General features: G+C 43.5%; 2 protein-coding genes across 4 annotated transcripts in view; one reads left to right on the forward strand and one right to left on the reverse strand.

Moving 5' to 3' along the window:
- The window catches only part of LOC128406711 (P2R1A-PPP2R2A-interacting phosphatase regulator 1-like), a 328,756-nt gene that overhangs the window by 257,227 nt on the left and 48,843 nt on the right, over positions 1-22,686 (forward strand). The window lies entirely within an intron of this gene.
- LOC128406697 (UDP-N-acetylglucosamine--peptide N-acetylglucosaminyltransferase 110 kDa subunit) overlaps positions 1-22,686 on the reverse strand; it is a 79,539-nt gene that overhangs the window by 29,388 nt on the left and 27,465 nt on the right. For both annotated transcript variants that reach the window (XM_053374273.1, XM_053374274.1), the window contains exons 5-12: positions 19,894-20,010; positions 17,665-17,744; positions 15,754-15,949; positions 9,488-9,628; positions 8,638-8,738; positions 6,031-6,184; positions 3,488-3,589; positions 2,466-2,645 (exon numbers count right to left, since the gene is read on the reverse strand). In XM_053374273.1, coding sequence (XP_053230248.1) covers positions 2,466-2,645; positions 3,488-3,589; positions 6,031-6,184; positions 8,638-8,738; positions 9,488-9,628; positions 15,754-15,949; positions 17,665-17,744; positions 19,894-20,010 — 1,071 coding nt within the window. The remainder of the gene's footprint in view (positions 1-2,465; positions 2,646-3,487; positions 3,590-6,030; positions 6,185-8,637; positions 8,739-9,487; positions 9,629-15,753; positions 15,950-17,664; positions 17,745-19,893; positions 20,011-22,686) is intronic.

Genomic DNA, 22,686 nt, shown 5'->3' on the forward strand with positions numbered 1-22,686 from the left:
ACATCGCCCCATGCTCGGGGTTCTTACTCCTGGGCAGACCTGTGGTGCAACAGTAAGAATCATGGTCTACTGACCATGCTCCAAATTACCGGGCTGGGACTTCCTCAGCATAGACCCATGGGGGACAAGTGCCCCGGTGAGCTAGGCTGTCAAGGAGTCACTCACCCTGGAATTTTTTCGCTTAACAGCCATTGGCGCCAATATAGAGCAGGCTTCCTCAACCTTGGCCCTCCAGGTGTTTTCAAACTACAGTGCCCATCATCCCTGACCACTAGACCTGCTAGCTAGGGACCATGGAGTTGTAGGCCAAAAGCATCAGGAGGGCCGAGGTTGAGGAAGCCTGATAGAGAGCTCTACCTCTCTTTCAAATCAGAGCCGGCAAAGGCGGTGGAGTTCCTGCGCGGGTGCCTGGAGGCGGTTGGAGGATGGATGGCAGCTAACTGGTTGAGGTTGAATCCTGACAAGACTGAAGTTCTGTGGTGTGCGGGCGGGTGGGGGGGACTCCCTGGTCCTGAACGGGGCAACTGTGCCTCTGAAGGACCAGCTGCACAGTCTGGGGGTCATTTTGGACCCATAGAGGCACAGGTCTGTTCTGTGTCCAGCGCAGCTCCATCTGGGATGCAGGATAAGACCCTCCCTGCCCACAGACTCTCTTGCCAGAGTGGCGCATGCTCTTGTTACCTCCAGCTTGGACTACTGCAATGCGCTCTATGTGGGGCTACCTTACTGCAATTAATCCAGAATGTGGTAGCCAGGGGCCACCAGGTGGCGCGTTGGAAGATGGCCGACAATAACATCTCTCTGACCCATACGAGGTAATTAAGAGGCTGCTATGGGAAGTATGCAGTTTTCCTACCCCCCCCCAGGAGATGGGGGGGCTGCCTTGCCAGCGGTGTCCACAATGCACCCCCTGATCCGAGAGATGGAGGTGCCGGTCACTTGGCACGAGCCCTCGATGAAGTCAGATCTTCCTGACGCCGATTCCAATCAGCGCGTGCTGGTTAGCTTCAGCTTGGAATTATAACTGGAAACATATGATTGGAATGAAGCTGAAGCACATACATCAAGTAACGCTCGAGAGATAAGACTGCTGATTAATGGATCTCTGTGACCGGGAATGATGGACGGATAAGTAAATCTTCTGATGAATCACCATTAAGAGACTGTATGTTTGGAATGAAGGGGGGGTGGAGGAAAAAACCTTTTTTCTTTGCACGATGTGATATTAATAACCCTCAACCCCAGATAGAAACAAGATCGTTGCGTTTTACTAATCACAAGCAGGAATTCAAGAACTGTGTGGGATGGATTATAGCTGGAGAGAGGATTGGTGAACGGTGAGAACGGAGGAAAATTTTATGACGCAGTTAAAAAATGGCGTCTCGCCAAGACAGGCTTGTCGGAGAAAGAAGGACAGGGAGAGGAGAATCAGGACCATTAGAAAGAGAAGGATTGTTGGAATGCAATCTTGACCTGACAGAGCCTCCTGATATATTTGGCAAGTCTGAGAAAAGTAAAGGACAGACCGAAGATTTTTATTTTTTTTTTATGGGAGCGTTGAACAGCGGCTGTCCCTGAGCAATATGATCTTTGGAGAGTAAAAAACCCACACAGAGGATGCCTGTTTCCAATCTGCTTGTGAAAATTATCAGAGATCGTAAAGAAAGGAATAGACGATAACAACAAGAAGATGAAGAAAGTAATAAAGGACTATCTGGATTGAACTGGATAGAACTGTTTAATTAAAGCAGCAATATAAGTGATGTTTGGACTCGTTCGGAGCTTGATGTATGGGTACCCCCAACAAAAATTTAAAATTCGGCTGTATAATTTGGAACTAATGTGATTTGGATAATGTGATGTGATTGGCCTGTTAATAATTAAAAAAAAAAAAAAAACCAGAATGTGGTAGCCAGCAAGATTGAACCTTTCTGTAAAATAAAGGATTTAAATCCAGTCTTACTGAGACCACATACCAACGGTCCCGAGAGATCTGCATTGGCTCCCAGTATGTTTCCAAGCACAATTCAAAGTGTCAGTGCTGACCTTGAAAGCCCTCAATGGCCTCGGCCCAGTAGACCTGAAGGAGCATCTCCACCCCGGACACCGGGGTCCCTCTCCCAAGGGCCTTCTGGCACTTCCCTCCCTGCAAGAAGCCAAGGGCCTTCTCGTGGTGACGGCCGCCCTGTGGAACGCCCTTCCATCAGATGTCAAAGAAATAAGCAATTATCTCACTTTTGAAAGACATCTGAAGGCAGCCCTGTTTAGGGAAGTTTTTAAATATTTAATGCTGTCTTGTGGTTTTAATATTTGGTTGGCAGCCACCCAGAGTGGCTGAGGATACCCAGACAGATGGGCAGGGTAGAAATAATAAATTATTATATATTATTATATATCCAAAGCCAACATGCATTCAAACTCTGACGGAATGGAGCGGCGCACACCTCTTCACAGCATAGACCCACCTTGTCCAGGCAAAGGTTCCCATGTCTCTCGGCAATAGCCTTTCGGAAGCCGTGAGACAGCGGATACAGCATGCTGTGATGGGGGTGCACCGAAGGGAGCCGGTTCTTCTCCAGCTGGTCAGCCACAATACTGACAAGCTTCTTCATTCTCTCGTCGTAATCAGTCCAATCACAAACGATCTGAAAGGGGGCAAAGAAAACCAGGGTTCTAGATTCAGGTAGGTAGCCGTGTTGGTCTGATGAAGTCAAAATATATATAAAAATTGCCCAGTAGCGCCTTAGAGACCAACGAAGTTTGTTCTTGGTATAAGCCAGGCACCCCCAACCTTCGGCCCTCCAGATGTTTTAGACTACAATTCCCATCATCCCCGATCACTGGTCCTGTTAGCTAGGGATCATGGGAGTTGTAGGCCAAAACATTTGGGGGCCGCAGGTTTGGGATGCCTGATATAAGCTTTTGTGTGCTTGCACACTTCTTCAGATACACTGAAGCGGAAGTCCCCAGACCCTGATATACAGAGGGAGAAGTCCCCAGACCCTGCTATGTAAGAGTAAGGAGAAGCCCCTAGACCCTGATATATAGTGGGAGGGTGAGTTGGGGGTTTTCTCCGAAGGGTAGTAGGAGTCAATGGGTATGGTCCACCTGCTGGCAACTGTGAATGACTGAAAAAACAAGGGATGGTATGCAGATGACCTAAAATAGTTTTAGGATATGTAATGAGACACAGTCGTCCACAGGTTGACCATACCGATACCCTTCAGAGAAATACCCCGCCCCACCCTCCCTCTAAATATCAGGGTGTGGGGACTTCCACTTCAGTGTATCTGAACAAGTCTGCCTGCACATGAAAGCTTAGACACAGAACAAACTGAGTTGGTCTCTAAGGTGACATTGGACAATTCCTGAATTAGGTGACGCTTTTACCATTACCGTGGTACCTTGGGACTCAAACGCTTCGGTTCCCAAATGCCGGAAACCCTGGGAGTGTTGGCCCTTAATATGCTGAAAAACTCTGCCTCACCTGCAAACAGTGTGCCAGGTTGCAGTAAGCGTCAGGAAAGTCCGGCTTCAGTTTCAAGGCGGTGCGATACGAAGCAATTGCCTCTGGGATGTTTCCGGAATCCTAGAAAGGGAGGGATATTTCAGCAATTGCCACTAGCTTTTTTTCTCAACCATCAAAACCAAAGATGAAGAACAGACAGAAGGCACGATGATCCACACCTGGTGGACTTATAAAGTAACATTCAACAATCATTGGAAGAGAACAGGGGTCGGCAAACTTTTTCAGCAGGGGGCCGTCCACTGTCCCTCAGACCTTGTGGGGGCCAGACTAGATTTTGGGGAGGGGGAAAAAGGGAACGCATCCCTATGTCCCACAAATAACCCAGAGGTGCATTTTAAATAAAAGGACACATTATACTCATGTCAAAACATGCCGACTCCTGGCCAGATTGAGAAGGCCATGGGGCCGTAGTTTGCCTCCCCATGCTATAGAATAATATTGAGTATCAGCATGTAAAAATTCAACAGAAACCTACTCTTAACAATTACAATAAATTGTAATTGATCATACAATAAATGATTATTACAATGAATGATTATTGTAATTGATCATAGAATAAATGATTGTTACAATAAATGGTTATAAAACAATGGCAAGTCACAGTGTCTACAATAGCCGCAGCGAGAATCTTAACAGACAAAGGATGGAAAGGAGAATCCCATCCCTACTAAGTTGGCGTAGCCAGCAAAAAGGCTAAAATACGCAGAATTAGCAAGAATATTATAATACAGACAGAATTACGAGAGGTTTCGGAAGAAACATTTCATAGAGAACAGGACACTTGCAGAGTACAGTGGTACCTCTGGATGTGAATGGGATCCGTTCCGGAGCCCCGTTTGCATCCTGAAGCGAATGCAACCCGCATCTGCACGTCGCAATTCGCCGCTTCCACGCATGACGTCATTTTGAGCGTCTGTGCATGCGGCGAAACCCAAAAATATTCATCCTGAAGCATATTTAACCCGAGATAGGACTGTATTGTCTAAATTTACAGGGGTGCCCAAATTTTCCCAAAGAGGGCCAGATTTGACATGAGGGCGGGGCAAATTTGTTGAGCTGTCTTAGGATTTAACCCCAAGGTTGTTGAGCTCTTTTTAGGATTGAAGTTGTTGAGCATTTGGGGGGGGTTTGCCCCAGTAAGTAAACCAGGTTACGCTCCCCGGCCACACGCTGGACATGTGTGGTCTAAAAAAAATGTTAGGAAAATTTAAATTCTTTGGCAGGTGTGGATTGACAAAGGACAGCAGGAAATATGACAAAACCAATGCATTTTGAGATCTAGGAGAGACGAGCGAAAGGGTGCCATCGGAAATGTGACGTAGGGGTGATTGGAAGTCACAATGAGATTTTTGGGTGTGGAACTCCACCATACTTTCCGTCTATATAAACCACCCTCTATTTGGGGGGGCTCAAATTTAAGAAAATGAGCCATTCACCCACCCAATCACCCATATAAGACCTCCCCCCATTTTCAAAGTAAAAAACCCACCTGACACGCTGAAAAGTACAGCGATTTTTTCATTTTCCTTTTTAAAAATTTATTTACAAACACATAGACACAAAACAAAATTCGTATTACCCTACCACCCAAAATTTCAGACATTAAAACCACCCTTGTGGCTTCCCTCCACCGCCCCTCACCCTCCTATATAATATTTCACATTGCCATTTTTATTTTCCCCCTATTTATTTATTTATTTATTTATTTATGATTTCATTTTACATGCTAGTTGCCGTACATTTTCAACACTATACATTACATATATGGATTCCCCACATCTAACCCTATACCCAACTCACCATTTACCCAAATACCCATGTGACTTCCTTCACTCACATTCACATTGCAATTTTTATCTAAACTTATATTTCTTAACTCTTTTAACTTACTATTTATTATTATTATTATTATTAAACCAGATTTACAAACATTAAACCAAACATATCAACATGTTAGTTTTTGAGCAGTACTTGAACACATAATCTTCAAACCATTTCCATTATATTTTTACTTTCCAGTTTGATTGGTACCTTATTACTGCACTTAACCTTGCCAGTTCTATAAATTCAATTAGTTTCTTTATCCAGTCATCCTTTGTGGGTATATATTTCCTGTTCCAGTTTTGTGCAAGGAGTAGCCTTGCTGCAGCTGTCGCGTATAAGAATAATATCTTCCCATCTTGTGGTATTTCTTTACCTCTTATACTCAGTAAATATGCCTCTGGTTTTCCCCTCTAAATTAATTCTGATCATCTTTTTTATTTCCTCATGAATTTTTTTAACGTTTCCGTAGCCCCACCATAAACGTATCGGCGTGCCCTCTGCCTCCTCACACTTCCAGCATAAATTCCAATTCTCCCCTTTTTCTTTTTGCGCCCTATCTCGGTTTGGGACGGCTTTTGCCAGTTGTTTTCCTTTGTAAAAACTAACAGATTTCCCTGCTGCTGCCCCCCCCCCGCAGTTTTTTTAAAAAATAGATTTAGCAGAGACACAAAGCTCACCTTATGGATGGAAGCGAGGTTGCTGTGGGCATCGGCAAACGCAGGATTTATTTGGATTGCTCTTGTGTAGCACTGCAGAGCTCCTTGGACGTCTTGCATTTCCTTCAAGGTGTTCCCCATGTTGGAATAGGCGTCTGCAAAAGTGGGGCTTATTCTGACGTGGAGGGCGAGAGAAAAAGTGCAGTTTTGGTACAAAAATACACTGAAGTTATGCTGGAAATGTAAGGGTCAAGAAGGCTCTTTCTATCCTATACGGTGGTCTTTAGGGCAGTTCATTAAAAAAACCTTTTTTAAAAATGCCGTCTCCAAAGCCTTCACAAAATAGGAAAACGGCCAAGAAAACAGCTATTTTCATGGAGGAGGGTCGAGATATTAACTGATATGCACGAAATTTCAGATATAGCTATATAATCCCTAGTGTAGTAAGATAAGACCTTGGGAGCAGGCATTTTCAAAAAAGTGTTTTTTATGAACCACCCTAGTGGTCATGTGGGACAGTGAGACCTTGGTTCTCAAATGTTCCCAAAGGTTTTTTATACAGGTTTCTTTATACAGGTTTTTTATACAGAAAGGTTCAGCATTGTGGCATCCTCTTCATATGGACAAGCAGCACTTTCCTTTTGGGAAATCCCTGCTCCTCAATTCTGGCAATTATTAATCACTCTCAATTCCACCCTAATAATTGCCACCTGCCCGGATTTTAACTTGTCTGAATTAATTTTTACTTGAATTACTTGATGTCTGCTTTTAGGCTCATTGTGTTGTTTTTATGATGTTAGCTGCTCTGAGCCCAGCCTCGGCCGGCGAGGGTGGGATACAAATAAATAAATAAATAAATAAAATTATTATTATTATTATTATTACTCAAACGCTTTGGTTCCCAAATGCCGAAAATCCAGTTTCCAGGCGTTTTTCGGAAGCCAAACATCAAATTCGGCTGTCGGCTATTCTTTCTGGGGCACCTGCACCAATCAAACAGACTTCCGGAACAGATTAAGTTTGGTGCTTTGGTTTTTGCAATTTATTTGGTGTTTTTGTTTCAGAGGCTTTTTCGGTTCATTTGTTTTTGTGACTGTGCGGATCCCAGTTTAGTTACTGATTGATTGATTGATTGTGTGATTGCGGAAACGGATAGAAGCCCCGGTCCCCATCCGAACAATGACTATCATCAGTGCAGGTCAGGAAAAAAAAATAATTTTCATTTTTATAATTTACGAGACTGTCGTATTTATTTTAGAGTACAGTACATGGATGACTGCTTTCATTTTAGGGATCAATGGTCTCGTTAGATAGTAAAATTCATGTTAAATGGCTGTTTTAGGGATTGTTTTTCAAAGTCTGGTACGGATTAATCCGTTTTGCATGACTTTCTATGGGAAAGTGCACCTTGGTTTTGGAACCCATTCAGTTTCAGAACCAAGGTACCACTGTATGATTAACGGGGGGGGGGGAACATTTGTGAAAAAACCAGAAGCCTTTCTAATAGGTTTAACGGGTGAAGAAATACCAAGTGACCTAAAAAGACAGTGTATTCTGTTTATGCCAGAATGTTCTTAGCCCGGATGTGGAAGGAAGAGAAGGTCCCAACAAAAGAAGAGTGGATTATCAAAATGACCGTGAAGATCAGACATCAAGATGATAGCAAATTTAAGCAAAGAAAAAAGTTAAAAGGACAAAATGGGGAAAATAATGAAGATGAAATGTGAAAAAGCATGGTGCAAAAACCTTAAGGATATTAACCATCGTTAGTTCAAAAATGGCAAAATTAAGGGAGAATGAGATAGGCAGGAGAAGCAAATATTTAAAAAACCAGAAGAGGGAAGCTGGGGGAGATTGGGATTCATCTATGCTGTCTGCAAGAATGATGTTTGTGTTGAATATAAAATGCTAAAACTTAATAAAAACTATATATATAAAAAAATTAAACAAGAATGGGGAAAATTTATTGAATACCTTAAAGGCCACTGTACATATTTAGAAATAATAATAATAATAATAATAATAATAATAATAATAATAATAGTATCCCGCCCTCCCCGGCTGAAACCGGGCTTAGGGCAGCTAACATCAAATATATAACATTAGTATAAAATCAAACAATAATTAAATTACCTCCTAAAAACAAGTCAGGATCAAATTAAAATCGAATTAGATGGCTTTCCGCAGGCAGGATTGATATAACATTGATGAAGCTAAAGTAGCAAATAAGGAAATGGAATAGAACGGATCATTGTAATTACATGCAAGAAAAGATGGCAAAATATGGAAACCGGGGGGGGGGGGGGAGATGGGGGAGAGTCCGAAGGGTTTGTATAATCCCAGTATTGTATATATTGAAAATGTTTGGAGTGTATGGAAATAAAATGTTAAAATAAAAAAACTGAAAATAAAAAAACCTAAAAGAAAAAGAGAAAGTGCATTATCCACAAGAGGAGAGCTTTCCCACAGACACCAGACCAGCGCATGAGGAGTAATAATAATTATTAACAACAGCAACAATAATTTATTATTTATACCCAGCCACTCTGGGCGGCTTCCAGCAAAAGATTAAAATACAATAAAGAGGAGCTCTTTCAATCTATTTTCCCCATGGCTTTGGAAGCTCACCTGATGGCCTCCTTGTAGTGCATGAGGGCCTCCTGGAGCTTCCCCTGCTGTTGCAAAACACTGGCTAAATTCGAATGCGCAGCTGCAAACTCCGGGAAGACCTGCAGGGAAGAAGCTCACTCTTAGTTTCCCTGAGAAGCATTCTAAAGAGACGGAGGCCGCTCTTTGAGGCTCAAAGGTTGTGGGCGTGAAATAAATCCTCATTTGGATTGACTTGCAAAAATTAAGGAGGAGGAGGAGGAGGAGGAGGAGGAACCTATGGACTGCCTTTTTAGCATGCATAGGAAATACTGTTGGGAGATCAGACTGTCAAATGACCAATGCCGTATTTTAAAGAGCCCCTCTTTGATGCTCAAATGTGGCAGGGGCTGGCTGCAAAATAAATCACCATTTGGAATGACTTGTGGTAATAATCGTCATCATCATCATCATGGGCCTATGAACTGCCTTTTTCGTACCATAGGAAATACTGTTAGAAAATAAGACTGTCAGGGGATCAAGCTCAGCCAACACAGAGAACAGCATGTGCTCAGCTTTTATTTCAATTTCTGTACCGTTCCTTAACACCTTGCTTTGTTCTTCTGATGAAAAAGCAGATTTTTGGTCATTCCAGGAGGCCAAGGAATATAAAAAGAGGGACAGACCCTCTTCCTTCCAAAAGGGACTTATCGGACCATGCTTTGTCGAACCTCAAAATGCTACTTCACTTTCAGTTCTTCACCATTATTTCCGTTATTGATCAAGAAAAATCTGATCGGCGATTTTTAAAAAGACCCAGACTAGGAGTCCAGAGTACGCATGCCTAACCCTTATGTGTCAATTTAATTGTTGTAATTCTCCACGCACGTACCTCAAGAGCTTTCCGGTAGAGGCGGACAGCCTCCTCGATATTCCCTTGTTCTCGCTTGATGTTCGCCAGGTTATTAAGAGAATCTGCGTGAGTCGGACATAAACGGAGAGCTGTATTGTAGCATTCCTCGGCTTCGGCAACCTTCGAAACATAAAACAGAGTTTTTACGCGAATATTAGTATGTCTTTCACAGGAGCCCAAAAGGCTGCTCTGTGATGGGATGGCCGGATTGAGGTTTGATACGGCCCTCAGCTCCTGAAGGTAACTTGGTATTAGGGCGGTTCATAAAAAACTCTTTTTTTGAAAATGCCTGCTCCAAAGGTCTTCTCTTACCAACAGTAGAGATTATATAGCTATATCTGGAATGTCATGCATATCAGTTAATATCTTTTTTTTATATATGCCAGCTGTCCTTTGTTAACAACCAATTGTTGCTGTTTTTTATATTGAATATATGCTATATGGTAACTGTTGCACCTCATAGGTATCTCAAGCCTTCTGCACGTCACAAAAGATGTATTTTATCAAAGTCATTGTTGAACTGAAATACAATTAAGAAATATATTAATAGTGAAATGCAATTAAAAAGAAGCATATTAACAGTGAAACCCCACAATTGTTGAGCCTTTTTTAAGGATTTGACCCCAGAGGTGCTGACCTTTTTTTAGGATTAAAGTTCTTGAGCTTTTTGGGGGGAAGTTTTGCCCTAGTAAATAAACTGCCACGAGGGCCGGATTAAATCGACCAGAGGGCCAGATTAGGCCCCTGAACTGGACTTTGGACATGCCTGGTCTAAAAGAACATTGGGAAAATTTAAATTCTTTGGCAGGATAGCAGGAAATATGATAAAACCAATGCATTTTGAGATCTAGGAGAGGTGGGTGGAAGGCCCCCAAAGTGGATTTTGGACATGCTTGGTTTAGGGGAACATAAATACAAGATCAGACTAATCCGATTCAAACTCTCTTTCCCGCACACTTACCGTCTTTTGCAAGATGTATTTAAGGAAGACAGTAAGGGAAATGGTTTTGGTCATACTAAATCAAAATTAAGAGACAAGAGTTGCTAGATAGTAAAAGTGGGAGAAGCAACAAGAGGAACAGCCATTTTAGATCTGGTCCTAACCAATGTTGATGACCTGGTTAGTGGGGTAGAAGTGGAAGGATCATTAGGCGCGAGTGATCATGCTCTTCTGAAGTTTACTATACAGTAGGAAAGGAGCAGCCAAGCATACTAGGACTCAATTTCTCGACTTTAAGAAAGCCGACTTCATAAAACTTAGGGAAGTGCTGGGTGAGATCCCATGGACAGTAATACTAAAAGGAAAGGGAGTTCATGATGGCTGGGAGTTTGTTAAGAGGGAGATAGTAAAAGCACAACTTCAGGCAATACCAATGAGACGGAAACATGGAAGGTGCCTAAAGAAGCCAGGGTGGCTATCTAAAGAACTTTTAACTGAGTTAAGATTAAAAAAGGATGTGTACAAAAAATGGAAAAGGCGGGAAACCACCAAAGAGGAATTCAAACAAATAGCCAGCACGTGTAGACACAAAGTCAGAAAACCTAAAGCACAGAATGAACTCAGGCTTGCTAGAGAGGTTAAAAGCAACAAAAAAGGCTTTTATGGGTATGTTCGTAGCAAAAGGAAGAACAAAGAAACAGTGGGGTCACTCAGAGGAGAAGATGGTGAAATGCAAACAGGGGACACAGAAAGGGCTGAACTCCTCAATGCCTTCTTTGCCTCAGTCTTCTCCGATAAAGAAAACAATGCCCGACCTGAAGAATTTGGAGCAAATGATTCAGCAGAGGAAACACAGCCCAGAATAACTAAGGAGACAGTACAAGAATACTTGGCTAGTCTAGATGTATTCAAGTCTCCAGGGCCAGATGAACTGCATCCAAGAGTATTAAAAGAACTGGCAGATGTGATCTCAGAACCACTGGCAGTCATCTTTGAGAATTCCTGGAGAACAGGCGAAGTCCCGGCAGACTGGAGGAGGGCAAATGTTGTCCCTATTTTCAAAAAGGGGAAAAGAGAGGACCCAAATAATTACCGCCCAGTCAGTCTGACATCAATACCAGGGAAGATTCTGGAGCAGATCATTAAGCAAACAGTCTGTGAGCACCTGGAAAGGAATGCTGTGATCACCAATAGTCAGCATGGATTTCTGAAAAATAAGTCATGTCAGACTAACCTGATCTCGTTTTTTGACAGAATTACAAGCCTGGTAGATGAAGGGAACGCAGTGGATGTAGCCTACCTTGATTTCAGCAAGGCATTTGACAAGGTGCCCCATGATATTCTTGTAAAGAAGCTGGTAAAATGCGCTCTTGACTATGCTACCACTCAGTGGATTTGTAACTGGCTGACTGACCGAACCCAAAGGGTGCTCATCAATGGTTCCTCTTCATCCTGGAGAAGAGTGACTAGTGGGGTGCCACAGGGTTCTGTCTTGGGCCCGGTCTTATTCAACATCTTTATCAACGACTTGGATGATGGACTCAAGGGCATCCTGATCAAATTTGCAGATGACACCAAACTGGGAGGGGTGGCTAACACCCCAGAGGACAGGATCACACTTCAAAATGACCTTGACAGATTAGAGAACTGGGCCAAAACCAACAAGATGAATTTTAACAGGGAGAAATGTAAAGTATTGCACTTGGGCAAAAAAAATGAGAGGCACAAATACAAGATGGGTGACACCTGGCTTGAGAGCAGTACATGTGAAAAGGATCTAGGAGTCTTGGTTGACCACAAACTTGACATCAGCCAAGTGTGACGCGGAAGCTAAAAAAGCCAATGCAATTCTGGGCTGCATCAATAGGAGTATAGCATCTAGATCAAGGGAAGTAATAGTGCCACTGTATTCTGCTCTGGTCAGACCTCACCTGGAGTACTGTGTCCAGTTCTGGGCACCACAGTTCAAGAAGGACACTGACAAACTGGAACGTGTCCAGAGGAGGGCAACCAAAATGGTCAAAGGCCTGGAAACGATGCCTTATGAGGAACGGCTAAGGGAGCTGGGCATGTTTAGCCTGGAGAAGAGGAGGCTAAGGGGTGATATGATAGCCATGTTCAAATATATAAAAGGATGTCACATAGAGGAGGGAGAAAGGTTGTTTTCTGCTGCTCCAGAGAAGCGGACACGGAGCAATGGATCCAAACTACAAGAAAGAAGATTCCACCTAAACATTAGGAAGAACTTCCTGACAGTAAGAGCTGTTTGACAGTGGAATTTGCCGCCAAGGAGTGTGGTGGAGTCTCCTCCCTTGGAGGTCTTTAAGCAGAGGCTTGACAATCATATGTGAGGAGTGCTCTGATGGTGTTTCCTGCTTGGCAGGGGGTTGGACTCGATGGCCCTTGTGGTCTCTTCCAACTCTATGATTCTATGATTCTAAAAGAAAATCATTGCCAAAAACGTATAAGAATGGCATACAAAGGATGAAGAAGTTAAGTCGGTTATGATTAAATGGGCTCAAGATTTTGGTCATAACATTGAATTAGATAGGTGGGAAAGATTATGGACAAAAACAATTTATTGCATGTACAGCACTAACGGAAAATTTAATGAAGGTGACGTATAGGTGGTATTTGACGCCGACTAAACTTCCTAAAATATATATAACTCAAGATAAGGCACGCTAGAAATGCAAGGAGAAGGAAGGGAATTTCGTCCATAGGTGGTGGATGTGCACTAAAGTCAAAGTCTACTAGGATATGATTTACAAAGAATTGAAAAAGATCTTTAAATATACTGTTATTAAAAAACCAGAGGCTATTCTATTGGGTATTGTGGGAGAAGAAATTCCAAAAGTAGACTTATGTATGCTACCATAGCTGTAAGGACATTTTTAGCCCAGAAATGGAAGCGGCAGGAACTTCCAACTTTGGAAGAATGGCAGACAAAAACGATTTAATATGCAGAGCTGGCAAAGCTGGCAGTGAAAATCCGAAATTGGTGCGACAAACTGTTTGAAAAGGACTGGAGTAAATTTATAAAAGATGTGAAAGAACACTGTAAACATCTGAGAATGTTTGATGGTTTGATTTAAAATATTTTGTCATGATAATTTTTGAAAGTGATTTACAAATGCTAAAGTAAATTGTTTTAAATAGAGTAAGAAGGTAAATAGGGCGATATATGTTCAGGTAGGCAGCCGTGGTGGTCTAACGCAGTTGAAATATATAAAAAAATATATAAATTGTCCAGTAGCACATTACAGACCAACTCAGTTTGGTCTTGGTAGAAGCTTTTCTATCTGAAGAAGTGGACCTGCACACAAAAAATTATACCAAGAAGAAGCCAAGTTTAGCAAGCCCTGTTTAGGGAAGCTTTTAATGTTTGACAGACTATTGTATTTTATTATTTTGTCGCCAAGAGTGGCTGGGGAAACCCAGCCAGATGGGCGGGGTATAAATTTTATTATTATTATTATTATTATTATTATTATTATTATTATTATTATTAGGTGCTACTGGACAATTTTTAAAGAGTGATATAGAAATGCTAAGAGGATCGTGACTGCTTAAGAAAGCCAGGGAGTGAGAGCAGGGGGGGGGGCAGGGAGTCGACGCTTGGTATGAGCAAAGTTGTATGCGATGATATGATTTGACATGAAAGTGACAAAGGAAAAAATAAAAGAGGACTACTTCTAGGTTCTGTACCCCAAATCCCCCCCAAAAAAGGCCAATTTCGAGGTCACTATCATCCGGAAGGCTTTTTTCAGCAAACCCTCTGACATACAGAAAGCAAAAGGGACCGGTTTCATTTTCTTTTTTTAATTTTAATTTTATTTATAACATAGTCCACAACAACTCATACATACAAACAGACCCACCACCATTGACTAATTATCAAAAATAAACTCCTATCCCCTTACACAAATAAAACATAACATAAAAATAAAAGACTTTATCTTGTTAAATGGCCTCCCTATTTACTTCTTGTATACTATTTCTTTTGTATGGGATTATTACAATTTTTCCTAATTATGACTTAAACCACAAAGTCTCCTGTAGAAATTAATTGAAACAAGTCCAAGTGTATATTTTGGGGCACTGTTTGGTAAAGTATTCTCTGCATTTTCCCCATTCCTTTTGGAATTCTTGTCTGGGTTGTGCCCTAATCGTCTCTGTTAATCTGGCCAATTCAGCATGGAGTAAAAGCCTAAGAAAAAGCTAAACAACTTCAATCCTAAAAAAAGTTCAACAATTTAAGCCCTAAGAAAAGAGCTCAACAACTTCAATCCTTAAAAAAAGTCAACAACTTTGGTCGGCTCTTATGGCCCTTCACTTCATCAAATCTGGCCCTCTTTGAAAAATGTTTGGACACCACTGCCTAATAGGAAAGCTTCTGTATTTTTTTTTCACAGGCCCACCAGACATGTACCGTATTTTTCACCCTATAGGACGCACTTTTTCCCCTCCAAAAATGAAGGGGAAATGTGTGTGCGTCCTATGGGGCGAATGCAGGTTTTCCCGGGCTTCCTGCAGCTCTGCGCCACCCTCCGGATCCCGGCGCGAAGCTGCGTGGGACTCCGGAGGGTGGCGCAGAGCTGCCTGCGCTCCAGGGCTTCCTGCAGCTCTGCGCCACCCTCCGGATCCCAGCGCAAAGCCGCGCGGGGCTCTGAGGGGTGGCGAAGAGCTGCCTGCGCTCCAGGGCTTCCTGCAGCTCTGCGCCACCCTCCGGATCCCGGCGCGAAGCTGCGCGGGGCTCCGGAGGGTGGCGCAGAGCTGCCTGCGCTCTCAGGCTTCCTGCAACGCAGAGCTGCCTGCGCTCCCAGGCTTCCTGCAGCTCTGCGCCACCCTCCGGAGCCCGGTGCGAAGCCGCGCGGGGCTCCGGAGGGTGGCGCAGAGCTGCCTGCATTCCGAAACCTGGTGCGCGCTAAAGAGCGCGCCCGGGCTTCGCGCACCTCTCCGCAAGCCTGGGGAGACCGGCGCGGCTCCCTAGGCTTGCGGATAGCAGGCTGTTCTGGGGGCTGGGGTCGGGGGAAGCTTGGGCTTCCCCCGCGCCTGCCCCGTGCCTGGGGGGAGAATTAATTTTTTTTCTTTATTCCCCCCCCTCCAAAAAATTAGGTGCGTCCTATGGGGCGAATAATACGTTATAAGTGTCCCTTCTGCTTTACTGCACCTCCAGCACAGGTTTTTTGTTTGTTTTGTTTTATACATTTTAGCTATTTTGGCAGGTGTTAAGTACCATCTATAAAACATCTTTTATATAGATGTTCCCCCCACCCCAAGGCAAAAGGGACCAGTTTCTTACACTGCCTTTCTCTTTCAGCGCGTTGGCCAGGTTGCAGTAGGCATCGGGGAAGTGGGGCTGGAGTTCAATGGCCCTCTTGTAGGTATCGATTGCCAGATCGATCAACCCCTGTTCGTAATACACACATGCCAGGTTGCCGTGGACAACAGCGTGGTTGGGACTCAGGCTCAGGGCCCGTAGGTAGGCTGCAACGGCTCTGAAATGAGATCAAGGACTGGTTCAGTTTCATTGTCACCAGGGTGGATAAAAATCTGTTTTTTAAAAAATAAAATGCTTTGGGAGGACGATTAAGAGGATCGAGGCTGGCCAGGACTGCTGATTTTTTAGATTTGTTAGCAGCCTTCGACATAGTCGATCACAAACTTTTGGACCACCGCCTTGCCTACGTGGGGATTCAGGGCACAGTCAGACAATGGCTGTGCTCCTTTATCTCAGGTCGGGGACAGAAGGTGGCACTAGGGAGGGTGTTGTCGCTGCGGCACTCCTTGTTGTGTGGAGTGCCGCAGGGCACAATCCTTTCCCCGATGCTTTTCAATATCTTTATGCGCCCCCTTGCCCAGATTGTCCGGAGCTTAGGGCTGAGTTGTCGTCAATATGCTGATGACACCCAGCTTTATCTGTCAATGGACGGCCACCCTGACTCGGCCCCAGACACACTGACCAGATGCTTGGAAGCCGTGGCTGGGTGGCTGCGTGGGAGCCAGTTGAAGTTAAATCCTTCGAAGACAGAGGTCCTCTGGCTGGGTCAGGACAACATGGGGTTGGGGGGCCAACTCCCATCTCTTGCGGGGGCGCAATTAGTGCCAGAGCCTTCTGTCAAGAGCTTGGGTGTAACCTTCGATGCCTCTCTTTCCATGGAGGCGCAGGTTGCAGCCACAGCAAAGGTGGCATTTTTCCACCTCCGCCGTATTAAGGAATTGGTCCCTTACCTCTCTCGCCCTGATCTGGCCACAGTGATCCATGCGATGGTCACCTCCAGGCTTGATTATTTTAACTCGCTCTATGCTTAGACTCACTCTGACACCCTATATGGGATTTGGTATATAAATTTTCCCGTGGCTTTTTTGCTGGCCCAAGCTGGCCCATCCAGCATGGATAGCTGGCTTGGGTTTCCTCCCTTTATAGTCTTGATTTATGGGCTACTACTAAAATGAGGCTGCATTTTAAGCTGTATTTTAAGCCGTATTTTAATTAACTGGGGGTTTTTTTCTATTATATTTTATTGTAATTTATATTTGCTGTTAGCCGCCCTGAGCCCGGCCCTGGCCAGTGAGGGCGGGGTAGAAATAAAAAAATAAAAAAATAAAAAATTCAGGAAAGAATTACTTGTTTTAAGTTTTTCATGTGTGTGAAAACTCAGTCCAAGTTTTTCTTGGGGAAAAAATGTTTCAGCACATCAGTTAAGCAACATGGATACATATGCTACCATGTTACTGTTTTAGTGAAATAAATTGCTTAAATTGTTATGAAGGAAATGTTTCTTTTCTCCTTTCAATCAAGTACAGCAGAAAAGTTGTTCAAATAAAAAGTGTTCACTTATTAAAGCTCACCATCATTTCGTCACAATCGGGCTGTATATAGCAGAACCAAATCATTTTTGATATAACCGTAAAAAAGACTCTGAAGTTAGGATTCCAAAAAGGAAACCTGCCTCCGAATGTCACTATTAAGAGGATGCCAGCAAGGCTGAACCTTCCTGTAAAAGAGGGGATTTAAATCAAGTCTTATGGATTTGGGATTTAAATCAATTTGCTTTAAATAAAATCAACCCTCTAGACAACAATGGGAGTTAGTTTGGGTATGGGTGCAACCACTAAACTGAGAATATAAGATGTAATGTGATTATACGCAAAACCGATAAAAACCATTTATATATAAAAGAGAATATAAGCTCTATGCCTATTTGCTTACCTGTCAAATATACGCGCCTCCTTCAAGACGTTCCCCAGATTAATGTAAGCATCCAGGAAGTTGGGGTCCAGGGTCACCGCCTGAAAATATTTAAGATAATAAATTTTTGTTACTAATACAGTAATACCTCAGGTTGAAGTAGCTTTGGGTTAAGCATTTTCGGGTTGTGCTCCGTGGTGACCTAGAAGTAACAGAGAGCGTTACTTCCGGGTTTTGCAGCTTGCGCACGTGCAGACGCTCAAAATGATGCCACACGCATCCACGGAAGCAGCAAATCGTGACCCGAGCATGTTCGCTTCAGGATGCGAACGGGGCCCCGGAACAGATCCCGTTCGCATCCAGAGGTACCACTGTATAACAGCATGGTTACTTTTAAATAAGTGGGTCAACTTTTACCTAGGCTGCCTCCTACCTACCTTCCTACCTTATCTATCTACCGACTTTATCTAATTATCTTATTATATATCTACTTGCCTACCTATCTTATCTATCTATCTACCTACCTACCCTATCTATCTAATCTATCTACCTACCATCTAATCCAGGTGTGGTCCAACTTGGCCCTCTAACCCCCATCATCCCTACCTAACAGGACCAGTGGTCAGGGACAATGGGAGTTGTAGTCCCAAAACAGCTGGAGGGCCAGGTTTGGCCATGCCTGAATCTATCTATCTACCTACCTAATCAATCAATCAATCTATCTATCTATCTATCTAACTAATCTATCTATCCATCTACCAACCTTTCTTATGTATCTATCTAATCTACCTACCTACCTAATCTATCTATCTATTTGAATCGAATCGAATCTACCTACCTATCATGTATCTAATCTATCTATGCAAGGAATATCAACTGTACGAGAAATGGTACCAACTAATGGTACTAACAGGACACCGGAGGCCCATTGCAGCTGAAAAAATGCCTCCAATTTTAATATAAAAAAGAATGGGAAACGTTTATTGCATATTGACAAAAGCAGTGCACACAGGTTAATACATTAGCAGGATTAATTTTTTTAAAAAACCCACCTGTAATGGTTAAATTTAAAGTAAGGACAGTCCACGGATTTACAAATCAGTCCCCATACAAAATCCATTTAAGTTGAAAAGTATCCCCGGACTCATTGAAAAAAAATCTGATAACCTTAAATTAGTGATGATGATTTTATTGAAGAAGAAGAAGAGGAGGAGGGGGAGTTTGGATTTGATATTCCGCCTTTCACTCCCTTTAAGGAGTCTCAAAGCAGCTAACATTCTCCTTTCCCTTCCTCCCCCACAACAAACACTCTGTGAGGTGAGTGGGGCTGAGAGACTTCAGAGAAGTGTGACTGGCCCAAGGTCACCCAGCAGCTGCAGGTGGAGGAGAGGAGACGCGAACCCGGTTCCCCAGATTATGAGACTACCGCTCTTAACCACTACACCACACTGGCTCTCCAGTGATGATAATGAATGATGATAATACAAAGGAACCAGGGGAGGCAGGGGAGGGAAGTCAAATGATCCCATAATGTGGGATTAACATTGATTGTGCATACAGTTGTTTTTTAAAAAAATATTCTTTAATGTAATGATTTGGTTTTTTGTGAAAACTAAAAAAATATTATACAGTGGTAACTTGGGTTAAGTACTTAATTCGTTCCGGAGGTCTGTTCTTAACCTGAAATTGTTCTTAACCTGAACTTTAGCTAATGGGGCCTCCTGCTGCCGTTGAGCCGCCAGAGCACGATTTCTGTTCTCATCCTGAAGCAAAGTTCTTAACCTGAAGCACGATTTCTGGGTTAGCGGACTGTATAACCTGAAGTGTATGTAACCCGAGGTACCACTGTATATATTAAAAAATTGCATCCAATTTTGACAGTGTTATTACAAACCACTTCATTCAGCCCTGCAACATCTTGCGAAGCAGCGATATACTAATATGCAGCTGTTATTATGTGACATTGGTCAAGGCTTTCTGGGAAATAATATATGATGAGTTTAAAGAAAATGTTTGAAAATACATTTGTCAAAAAGCCAGAAGCCTTCTCACTAGGTATAAGACTTCTTATGTCTGCAACGACGGCAGCAAGAATGCAACTAGCCCAATGGGGCTTAGATTGGATTCTTATGAATGAAAAAAATTAGTAAAAAAATAGCCCAATTAATGGGGCTTATATTGGATTGTTATCATTATCATTATTTTTCCAGGCCTTCCCATCTACAGCCCAGAAACCCCGTTAACAGTTACCTTCTCAAAGTGATGAATCGCCAGCCAGATTTCCCCTTGCGCATTGAACACACAGCCGAGGTTACTCCACGCCACAGCAAAGTTGGGTTGGGTCTCGATGGCTTTCAGGTAGCAGGCCTTGGGAGGGTCGAGAGGTAGGTAGGTACAGGGGGAAGGGGGTATTTGCACAAAAGAAAAGCAAGAGAAAAGTCCCAGTTAGTATCCCTCCTCTGACCGGCCAAAAGTGATCCTGCGGTAGAGGCTCGCTCGCTGGCGCCAAAACTAGCGTGCTGGCGGGTGATGCTGCGCTGGCGCAAACCAGGACCCGAGTGCAAATCCACCATTGTCAGTTATGCTGACCCTTCGATATATAGCAATTCTTTCCTAGCAAGCAATTCCTCGGCCAAGGCCAGGACAGTTGCTTTCACACTTACAATTGGCTTCCAATACGCCGCTGTTTGGATTGCAACAGTTTGGATTGCGACACAGTTTGGATAGCATCCTGGCTGAGGTCATATGACCTTGGGGCTGGTCTCTCCCAAATATTCTCCAGTTGTCAAAATGACAGCAGGGCCTTGGTTCTCAAACGCCGAAAACCTGGAAGGAAGCTTCAAATTCTTCTTTTACAGCAGACTTTCTCCACCTTGGGTCCCCAGATGTTGTTGGACTACAACTCCCATAATTCCTAGCCAGCATGACCTGTGGTCAGGGATGATGGGAGGTGTAGTTCAAGAACATCTGGGGACCCAAGGTTGAGAAAGGCTGTTTTACAGGAAGGCTCAACTTTACTGGCATCCTCTTCACACGGACAAGAGGAGGTTTCATTTCGGGAGCCACAAAATCCCTGCTACTCAAACACCGAAAACCCAGAAGGAAGGGTTAATTCTTCTTTTACAGAAAGGTTCATATGGACAATAGGGCAGTTTATGAAAAAAATTTTTTGGAAAATGTCTGCTCCAGAGGTCTTATCTTACTACACTACGGATTATATAGCTATCTCTGAAATTTCATGCATATCAGTTAATATCTTGACCCTGCTCCACTGAAAAGCATTGGGTGTTCACTAGGGCAGTTCATTAACATACTTTTTTTTGAAAATGCCTTCTCCAAAGGTACTACACGAGGGACCCTCCTTCATGAAAATAGCCGTTTTTGTATATCGTGAAGGCTGAAATGTCAATTCAGCGGAGCCGGGTCAAGATATTAACTGATATGCATGAAATTTCAGATATAGCTATATACTGCAATCCCTAGTGTAGTAAGAAAATACCTTTGGAGAAGGCATTTTCCAACAAAAAAAAAAAAGTTAATATGAACCGCCCTAATGGACAGTCACAGGTTTCCTTTTGGGAGTCACAAAATTCCTGCTACTCAAACACCTTGGTTCCCAAACGCCAAAACCCCGGAAGCGTTCCTGTTTCTGGAGCTTTTTGGAAGCCAGATGTCTGACGCAGCTGTCGGCAATTGTTTCTGGGGCGCCTGCACCAATCAGAAGCTGCGCCTTGGTCTCCAAACATTTTGGAAGTCCAACAGGCTTCCGGAATGGATTAAGTTTGGCGCTTTGGTCTTTGCAATTTTGTGCTTTTGTTATTTCTTGTATAGTACAGTAGCTTTCATTTTATGGATCAATGGTCTTGTTAGAGAGCAGAATTTGTGTTCAATGGCTGTTTTTGTAAAAGTCTGGAACGGACGGATCTATTTTGCATTCCTTTCCATGGGAAAGCACGCCTTGGTTTTGGAACGCTTTTGAAACTGACTTCCAGAGCGAACAAAGTTTGAGAACCGTGGTAACTGGTCATTAAAAACTTCCCTAAAGGTTCAGCCTTGTTGGCATCCTTGGTTTTCGAACGGATTCCGTTTGAGAACCAAGGGACTACTGTAAGTAGAAATTACATTAGAAGATCCAGAATACCCCATGAAAGACACGGTCTCTCTCTTTTTAAAGAGCAAAAACTTGGCTCTCCAACCCTGAACTCACTTCAGCACACCTGAATGTTACTTTCACAACCTCAAATGACAGCTTTGCACAAAGGTCCCGGTCCCTGCAATGCGAGCGCGAGAAGTCGCCGGCGCCCCCTAACAGCACGCCGCTCGCGCCCTCGCTGCCAACTGCCGCGCTTTGCCGCAATGCCCCTGGGTGCTATGAGTGGCCAACCAGACTGATTCATCTGCCGGACAGGCCCACGCAGAAACTCAGGGGGGTGGGGAGTCTTAAATTTGTGCCGGAAACCTCAATGCATCGCAACCCAATTTTGCCGAGAGGCCTAGAGGAGCCGCCCACATGGAGATGAATCGTCTAGTCCACCATTCACAAGGGCCCCATCACACGCCGTGCGCATTTCCGCTGCGCCGCCCTTGCGCTACCGCAGGACCACAGCGCGTCATCAGCAGAGCAGAACGCTGCAATCCAAACAAAGAAGGAAAAAGGATAAAAAATGAACCACCGGGAAGAGTTAGATACTTTTAACTAAGTCCTTTCCCAATTATCTCTTTTAAATCTTAAGGTATTTTTTTTACGTTTATTTCTCGGAAAGAAACGTGGCTAGGACTATCAATTGCTCTCTAACGTTACTCGTTCGTACAGAAAATACTTAAGCAGTTTCCGAAGCCACAAGACAGAAGATTCAGGCATGGAGCAAATGGTTTTTGTCGTGGCAGTTACAAACCCGTTACCATATTTCTCATGTGAGTTTTCGGTGCGTTCCTTCCTGGAAGAGGAGGAGGAGGAGAGTTTCTGCTTTAGATCCAGCCCTCGAGCTCCCTCTCCTTACGCATGGAAAAGGTTTCCCCCACCTGAAACCTTCTAAATGTAAT

The sequence above is a fragment of the Podarcis raffonei genome, chromosome Z (genome assembly GCF_027172205.1).
Source record: "Podarcis raffonei isolate rPodRaf1 chromosome Z, rPodRaf1.pri, whole genome shotgun sequence".
Taxonomy (NCBI): Eukaryota; Metazoa; Chordata; class Lepidosauria; order Squamata; family Lacertidae; genus Podarcis; species Podarcis raffonei.